The sequence below is a fragment of the Arachis stenosperma genome, chromosome 4 (assembly GCF_014773155.1).
Source record: "Arachis stenosperma cultivar V10309 chromosome 4, arast.V10309.gnm1.PFL2, whole genome shotgun sequence".
Lineage (NCBI taxonomy): Eukaryota > Viridiplantae > Streptophyta > Magnoliopsida > Fabales > Fabaceae > Arachis > Arachis stenosperma.
The window spans coordinates 59,291,982-59,301,024 of record NC_080380.1 but is presented as its reverse complement, the minus strand read 5'-3'; the positions used below and the strand labels follow the sequence as shown (position 1 = coordinate 59,301,024).

At 39.5% G+C, this 9,043-nt stretch overlaps 1 protein-coding gene and 2 non-coding genes across 3 annotated transcripts; 1 reads left to right on the top strand and 2 right to left on the bottom strand.

The window, feature by feature from the left end:
• Positions 1–222: 222 nt before the first annotated feature.
• On the bottom strand, positions 223–328 carry LOC130978429 (small nucleolar RNA R71). Its single transcript, XR_009086073.1, has one exon. It is a non-coding gene; the product is annotated as a small nucleolar RNA R71 (small nucleolar RNA).
• Positions 329–1,507: 1,179 nt separating this feature from the next.
• Positions 1,508–1,927, top strand: LOC130975024 (uncharacterized). The gene has a single exon (XM_057899857.1). It carries the CDS (start codon positions 1,508–1,510, stop codon positions 1,925–1,927), a length of 420 nt encoding a protein of 139 aa, XP_057755840.1.
• Positions 1,928–8,179: 6,252 nt separating this feature from the next.
• On the bottom strand, positions 8,180–8,283 carry LOC130978842 (small nucleolar RNA R71). The gene has a single exon (XR_009086453.1). It is a non-coding gene; the product is annotated as a small nucleolar RNA R71 (small nucleolar RNA).
• Positions 8,284–9,043: the final 760 nt, after the last annotated feature.

Here is a 9,043-nt window from a genome sequence, read left to right as displayed (position 1 = left end):
AAGAAGATCCCAATCAACATCTAACCACCTTCCTGCGAATTTGTGACATAGTGAAGTCTAATGGTGTTCATCCTGACGCCTATAGACTACTCCTATTCCCATTCTCACTCAAGGATAAGGCAGCCAAGTGGCTGGAGGCTTTCCCCAAGGAGAGTTTGACAACTTGGGAGGATGTGGTGAACAAATTCCTAGCAAGATTCTACCCTCCTCAACGAATCAACCGGCTGAGAGCTGAGGTCCAAACTTTCAGGCAACAAGATGGTGAGACTCTATATGAAGCATGGGAGAGGTTCAAAGACTTAACAAGGAGGTGTCCACCAGATATGTTCAATGAATGGGTGCAGTTGCACATCTTCTATGAAGGCTTGTCATATGAATCAAAGAAGGCAGTAGATCATTCCTCTGGAGGATCATTGAACAAGAAGAAGACCATTGAAGAAGCCATAGATGTCATTGAAACTGTAGCTGAGAATGACTACTTCTATGCCTCTGAAAGAGGGAACACTAGAGGAGTGATAGAGCTAAACAATGTAGATGCTCTGCTGACCCAGAACAAGCTCATTACCAAGCAGCTAGCTGACCTCACCAAGAAGATGGAGAGGAACCAAGTAGCAGCCATCACCACTTCATCAACAACCCAAAAAGGAGTGGATGAAGAGGTAGAGGGTAATCTTGAGCAAGCCAACTACATTGGGAATTCACCTAGACAGAACCATGATCCATACTCCAAAACCTACAACCTTGGATAGAGGAACCACCTAAACTTTGGGTGGGGGAATCAGCAAGATCAAAGCCAAGACCAGAGACGTTACAACTCCAACAACAATGCAGCTCATCAACAATTCACACAGAGGACATATCAACACCCCCACAACAACACTTCTCCACACCCATATCAAAACCAAAACAACACATCTACTCCCAATCCACCATCATTTGATGACAAGCTCTCTAAAATTGAAACCTTACTTGAAGGAATATGCCAAGAGATTCAAGAAACAAGGTGTTCAAAGAGGAGGTGCGAGCCAATATTAAGAACCAGGGAGAGACCATCAAGAAGCTGGAATTCCAAGTGGGATGCTTAGCTGAGAAGATTCCCAAACCTACTGATGGCTTCCCAAGTGACACGGAGAAAAACCCAAGAGGCGAAGCAAAGAAAGTAAGATGGGAAGATTGTAAGATGGTCACTACAAGTGATAAGGAGACTGAAGACAAGCAAAGTAAACTGTCCGAACAACCTGAAGATATCTCAACAGAGGAGGAGGATAAAGATCACCAAGAACCCGAAATCTCACAACAAGAGCTGCTGAAGCTCTATGCACCATTTCCCCAACTGCTCAATGGTGCTGTGGGGAAGAGAATATACTCAAGGTTCTTAGACTTGTTTGCATCTCTGCATGTGAACATACCATTCATCAAGGCCATCCAACAAATGCCTACATTCATCAAGTATATGAAGGAACTTCTTCCCAGGAAAAGCTCAATCTAAGGAGGCCAGACTATAGTGATGAATAAGGAATGCAGTGCCCTTATTCAACCTGAGTTTCCTACAAAGAGAAGAGACCCGGGGAGTTTTCACATCCCCTGTGCCATAGGAGAAACAATGTTCGATAGAGCACTCTGTGATTTGGGGGCAAGCATCAACTTACTGCCATTATCCCTGGCGAAGAGGCTGCAGATCAATGAGATAATGTCCACAGATGTAGTCATCAGACTGGCTGACAAGACTCAAAAGCAAGCAATAGGAGTGGTGGAAAATGTGCTGCTAAAGGTTGGGAAATACTTTCTCCCAACAGACTTTGTCATTCTGGACATGGAAGAGAGTCACACTCACCCAATCATATTAGGAAGACCATTCCTAGCTACAGCCAGAGCACTCATAGATGTGGAGCAAGGGGAGCTAATATTGAGGATCCATGATGAATGACTCAGCTTTAATGTCTTCAAACTCTCACAAGAAGCAGACCAAGAGCACAAGAAACCAAGCAAAGATCACAATGAGATGTTGAAGGAGGAAGCAAGCATTGAAGCACACCCAACCCATCTAGGGAAACTCATGCATGAGGAACAAGGAAACAGGCAGTTGTCACAGCTCAAGGAAAAACTGGAGGAACCTAAACCACCAGAGATATGTGAAGGAAGCAACAAAACCACCTTAGAGGAAGAAGTCATCAAGAGCAAGGCAATATCAAAAGACACAAGGAAGAAGGTACCAAGGAGGTGGAGGAACAAAAAGATCCCTACAGAAGACTTTTCTCTAGGGGATAGAGTGATTTCAGCTTACTTCCCAGATATTCCCCCTAATCTCCCTACTGTACCATCTCAGTTACCTAAAGTCTTCACAATCAACAGAGTTCTCTCCCTGGAACATGTCGAGATCATTGATACAACCAATGGATACAAGTCCACAGCAAGAGGGGAAGATTTCAAGCATTACCAACCACCCTAATGAGGGAGTAACGTCAAGCTAGTGACGCTAAAGAAGCGCTTCATGGGAGGCAGCCCATGTTTTATATGCTTTTAGAAGATAGTGAATAAGTCAATATTTATGAATTTCAACCTAACCTTGACAAACACTTGGTGAAAACCTTCTTGTGCAGTATATAGTGAGGAACAAGTTTGGTGTTCAAAGCAAACCAAGATGCATGCTAGTCTTGGGAGCTTTGAACAAAAACTTTTCATCACAGTGCTCCAAACTAAGTTTGGTGGCACCATGAATGCATATAAGGACCCACCAATAGTTAGTTAGTTAGTTAGAATTCATAAATAAACAATCTAATCTTTTCTTTTCTTTATTAGTTATAGCTGTAAAGGCTAAATTGTCTTTTTAAATATTATGTCTTACTTTTCTTATTTTATCTTTAGGGAAAAGAAAAGGAGCATTGATGGGGATAGATAGGACAACCAAATAAAGAAAGTTCGGACACCACAAAAGAAGGGACTACACACTTGTTCTAAAAAGGGAATACATTGGAAAATGTTGCCATGCAACATTGGAAAAATAGGACACCTAAAAGACCGAGCAATCTCCATCATAAAGTGATGATCCTTGTCTTTTATCCATGCATAACCCCAACCGTCCATCAAGTAACCATTCCATCAATCCACACCCTCCATTCTCTCACAACTTCCATATATAAATAATCCTTGTTCCGTGCCCACCTTCATTGTCATAACCCACTCTTCACAACTCTTTATTTCGGCACAAGACACTCCCTCTCACAGTAAAAACATTTCCCCCTCACTCTCTTCATTGCAATAAAACCCCAAACAACAAAAAGTCTCCAAAACCTTACCACCTTCACATATTAACTCTCGTTCATGGCCTCTTCAAGTTCTAAAAGAAGGAAGGGAAAGGAACCCATGGAGCAACACCCGTATGATGAAAAGAGATTTAGAAGCCTGTATCATGCATTGCAATATGGGTGGATGGTTGACAAGGAAATTATTTATGAGCTGGGATTTCAAGTAAAGAAAACTGAGTGTCCAGAAATCATAGAGAAAGTAGAAAAGAGAAGATGGGAGCTCCTCACCGATCCTGTCACTAAGGTGAATGCAAACCTCATAAGAGAATTTTATGCAAATGCAGTCTGATATGATAAGAAAGATGAATCATATACAAGCTTTGTGAGAGGAAAGATAGTGGATTTTGGTCCTATGAGTGTCATGAGGGCACTGAAGCTACGGTCCATATAGTTTGAAGAAGAGAGTTATCACTCAAGATTGGACAACCCCAATTATGATCAGATTTTACGGGACATTTGTGTACCCGGAGCTGACTGGGAAAGGGGTGCGGGAAAGAAACCAAAGTTCATCAAGAGAACAGATCTCACTCCTGAAGCCAAGGGGTGGTTTGAGCTAGTGAGGAGGTCTATCCTCCCAACTGCAAACAACTCGGAGGTGAATCTCAAGAGAGCAACAATGGTGCACTGTATACTGAAGGGAGGAGAAATCAAGGTTCATGAACTCATAGCTGAAGGCATTAGAAAGATGGCAGAAAAAAGTGACTCAAGAGGAACGTTAGGTTACCCCAGCACTATTTACCGAATATGCAAGAAAGCGGGGGTGGATTTTGAAGATGAGGATCCCGTGTGGATAAAGGAAGGCATTCCAATAACGGTCCGAAGGATGAATGCTGCCACATCCCCCCTGCCTCAACGGAAGCAAAGGAAGAGGATAGCCCCTCAAGTAGTGGAAGGACAAGTCGCAGAGGGGCAAGCACCACAGACCATGGACATGCACCAATTGCAGGAAGCCATTGATGGCTTGTCTAGACAGTATTTGGAAAGCCAAGGAGCATAGAAAGAGCTTCAACTAAAGATGATGGGGCAGCAAGAGGAAGCACTCTCAAGGTGGATGATGAGCGGATAATTTATATGCTTTTTGGCATTGTTTTTAGGTAGTTTTTAGTAAGTTCAAGCTACTTTTAGGGATGTTTTCATTAGTTTTTGTGTTAAATTCACATTTCTGGACTTTACTATGAGTTTGTGTGTTTTTCTGGGATTTCAGGTAAATTCTGACTGAAATTGAGGGACTTGAGCAAAACTCTGAAAAAGGCTGACAAAAGGACTGCTGATGTTGTTGGAATCTGACCTCCCTGCACTCGAAATGGATTTTCTAGAGCTACAGAACTCCAATTGGCACGCTCTCAACGGCGTTGGAAAGTAGACATCAAGGGCTTTCCAGCAATATATAATAGTCCATACTTTCTTCGGAAATTGACGACGTAACTTGGCGTTGAACGCCAAGTACATGCTGCTGTCTGGAGTTAAACGCCAGAAAAACGTCATGATCCGGAGTTGAACGCCCAAAACACGTCATAACTCGGAGTTCAACTCCAAGAGAAGCCTCAGCTCGTGGATAGATCAAGCTCAGCCCAAGCATACCCCAAGTGGGCCCCGGAAGTGGATTTATGCATCAATTACTTACTCATGTAAACCCTAGGAGCTAGTTTATTATAAATAGAACATTTAACTATTGTATTAGGTGTCTTTGATCATTCGGTCTTGTGACCACAAGGGGGCTGGCCATTCGGCCATGCCTGAACCTTTTACTTATGTATTTTCAACGGTGGAGTTTCTGCACACCATAGATTAAGGGTGTGGAGCTCTGTTGTACCTCAAGTATTAATGCAATTCTATTTTCTTTTATTCAATTCTCTCTTATTCTTATTCCAAGATATTCATTCGTACCCAAGAACATGATGAATGTGATGATTATATGACCCTCATTATCATTCTCACTTATGAACGCGCGTGATTGACAACCACTTACGTTCTACATGCAACCGAGCTTGAATGTGTATCTCTTAGATTCCCCAACAGAATCTTCGTGGTATAAGCTAGATAGATGGCGGCATTTATGAGGATCCGGAAAGTCTCACCTTGTCTGTGGTATTCCGAGTAGGATCCTGGGAATCCGGAAAGTCTAACCTTGTCTGTGGTATTCCGAGTAGGATTCCGGTAATGAATGACTGTGACGTGCTTCAGACTCGCAAGTGCTGGGCGTTAGTGATAGACGCAAAAGAAACAAGGGATTCTATTCCAGTAGGCGCGGGAACCAACCAGTGATTAGCTGTGCTGTGACAGAGCGCGTGAGCGTAGTTTTCACTGCGAGGATGGGATGTAGCCTTCGGCCAGGTGATGCCTCCAGACGATTAGCCATGCGAGTGACAGCCGTAGAGGACCATTTTCCCGAGAGGATTGAAAGTAGCCATCGTCGAACGGTGAACCCCTATACATAGCTTGCCATGGAAAGGAGTAAGAAGGATTGAGTTGAAGCAGGAGAATAGCAGGCGTCCTTGAGCATACAGTATCTCCATTCGCTTATCTGAAGTTCCCACCAATGAATCTGCATAAGTATTCTATCCCTTTTATTATTTCTATTTTATTATTAATTTTCGAAACCATAAACAATTTTAATCTGCCTAACTGAGATTTACAAGGTGACCATAGCTTGCTTCATACCAACAATCTCTGTGGGATCGACCCTTACTCGCGTAAGGTTTATTACTTGGACGACCCAGTACACTTGCTGGTTAGTTGAACGGAGTTGTGAAAACAACCGATGCCATAATAATGATTTCATACAAGTACAAAAGAACATGGATCACAATTTCGTCCACCAAGTTTTTGGCGCCGTTGCCGGGGATTGTTCGAGTATGGACAACTGACGGTTTATCTTGTTGCTCAGATTAGGTAATTTTCTTTTCAAAAATCTTTTTCAAAATTTTTCTTTTATTTTTCGTTTTTCTAAACTTTATTTTCGAAAAAATTAATAAAAATTCAAAAAAATTCATAAAATCATAAAAATAAAAAAGTTATTTTGTGTTTCTTGTTTAAGTCTTGAGTCAATTTTTAAGTTTGGTGTCAATTGCATGCTTTAAAAATTTTTCTTGCATTTTTTCGAAAATCCCATGCATTCATAGTGTTCTTCATGATCTTCAAGTTGTTCTTGACAAGTCTTCTTGTTTGATCTTGATAATTTCTTGTTTTGTAATGTTTGTTGTTTTTCATGTGCATTTTTGCATTCATATTTTCCATGCATTAAAGATTTCTAAGTTTGGTGTCTTGCATGTTTTCTTTGCATCAAAAATTTTTCAAAATTATGTTCTTGATGTTCATCATGATCTTCAAAGTGTTCTTGGTGTTCATCTTGACATTCATAGCATTCTTGCATGCATTCATTGTTTTGATCTAAAAATTTCATGCATTGAGTATTTTTGTTGTTTTTCTCTCTCATAATTAAAAATTCAAAAATAAAAAAATATCTTTTCCTTATTTCCCTCCAAATTTTCGAAATTTTGGGTTGACTTGGTCAAAAATTTTTAAAATTAGTTATTTCTTACAAGTCAAGTCAAAATTTCAATTTTAAAAATCTTATCTTTTCAAAATCTTTTTCAAAATCATATCTTTTTCATTTTTTTTCTATTTTTCGAAAATTTCAAAATTATTTTTCAAAATCTTTTTCTTATCTTTATATCAAATTTTCGAAAATTAGCTAACAATTAATGTGATTGATTCAAAAATTTGAAGTTTGTTACTTGCTTGTTAAGAAAGGTTCAATCTTTAAGTTCTAGAATCTTATCTTGTAGTTGCTTGTTAGTGAAGTAAGTGATTTCAAATTTTTAAAAAATTAAAAACTTTTATCTTATCTTATCCTTTTCAAAATTTTATATTTTTCAAAAATTTGATTTCAAAATATCTTATCTAACTTTTCATCTTCCTATCTTTTTCAAACTTGATTTCAAATCTTTTTCAATCAACTAACTAACTTTTTGTTTGTTTCTTATCTTTTTCTAAACCACCTAACTACTTCTCCCTCTTCTATTTTCGAAAATATCTCTCTCTTTTTCGAAAATTCTTTTTAATTAACTAAATGTTTCATGTTTTAAATTTTAATTACATTTTACTTCTAATTTTCGAAAATTACTAACCTCTTTTTCAAAATTATTTTCGAAATTTCCCTTCTCTTTTCTTCTTCTATTTAATTATTTAATTACTAACACTTCTCTTCATCTCCCTTCATCTAAAAATCCGAATTCTTCTTCATTCTTCTACCCCCTTCTTTTTCTACTAACATAAAGGAATCTCTATACTGTGACATAGAGGATTCCTCTTTCTTTTCTTGTTCTCTTCTCTTTCATATGAGCAGGAACAAGGATAAAGGCACTCTTGTTGAAATTGATCCAGAACCTGAAAGGACTCTGAAGAGAAAATTAAGAGAAGCTAAATTACAACAATCCAGAAACAACCTTTCAGAAATTTTCGAACAAGAGAAGGAGATGGCAGCCAAAAATAATAATAATGCAAGGAGAATGCTTGGTGACTTCACAAAACCAACGTCCAAGTTTGATGGAAGAAGCATCTCCATTCCTGCCATTGGAGCCAATAACTTTGAGCTGAAACCTCAGCTAGTTGCATTAATGCAACAAAACTGCAAGTTTTATGGACTTCCATTTGAAGATCTTTATCAGTTTTTAACTGAGTTCTTGCAGATCTGTGAGACTGTAAAGACGAATGGAGTAGATCCTGAAGTCTACAGACTCATGCTTTTCCCTTTTGCTGTAAGAGACAGAGCTAGGATATGGTTGGATTCACAACCCAAGGATAGCCTGGACTCATGGGATAAGCTGGTCACTGCCTTCTTGGATAAATTCTTTCCTCCTCAAAAGCTGAGCAAGCTGAGAGTGGATGTTTAAACCTTCAAACAGAAAGATGGTGAATCCCTCTATGAAGCTTGGGAAAGATACAAGCAGCTGACCAAAAGATGTCCATCTGACATGTTCTCAGAATGGACCATATTGGATATATTCTATTATGGTCTCTCTGAATTTTCGAAAATGTCATTGGACCATTCTGCAGGTGGATCTATTCACCTAAAGAAAACGCCTGAAGAGGCTCAAGAACTCATTGACATGGTTGCAAACAACCAGTTCATGTACACCTCTGAGAGGAATTCCGTGAACAATGGGATACCCCAGAAGAAAGGAGTTCTTGAAAATGATACTCTGAATGCCATATTGGCACAGAACAAAGTGTTGACTCAACAGGTCAACATGATCTCTCAAAATCTGAATGGATGGCAACATGCATCCAACAGTACTAGAGAGGCAGCTTCTGAAGAAGCTTATGATTCTGAGAACCCTGCCATGGCAGAGGTTAATTACATGTGTGAACCTTATGGAAATACCTATAACTCATCATGGAGAAATCATCCAAATTTCTCATGGAAGGATCAACAAAAACCTCAACAAGGTTTTAACAATGGTGGACGCAATAGGCTGGGCAATAGCAAGCCATATCCATCATCTTCTCAGCAACAGACAGAGAATTCTGAACAAAACACCTCTAATTTAGCAAATGTAGTCTCTGATCTGTCAAAGGCCACCTTCAGTTTCATGAGTGAAACAAGATCCTCCATTAGAAATCTGGAGGCACAAGTGGGCCAGCTGAGTAAGAAAGTCATTGAAACTCCTCCCAGTATTCTCCCAAGCAATACAGAAGAGAATCCAAAAGGAGAGTGCAAATCCATTGACATAGTC

Coding starts and splice junctions, on each gene's coding strand:
- LOC130975024 (XM_057899857.1), top strand. CDS start 1,508: ATGAATAAGGAATGCAGTGCCCTTATTCAACCTGAGTTTCCTACAAAG.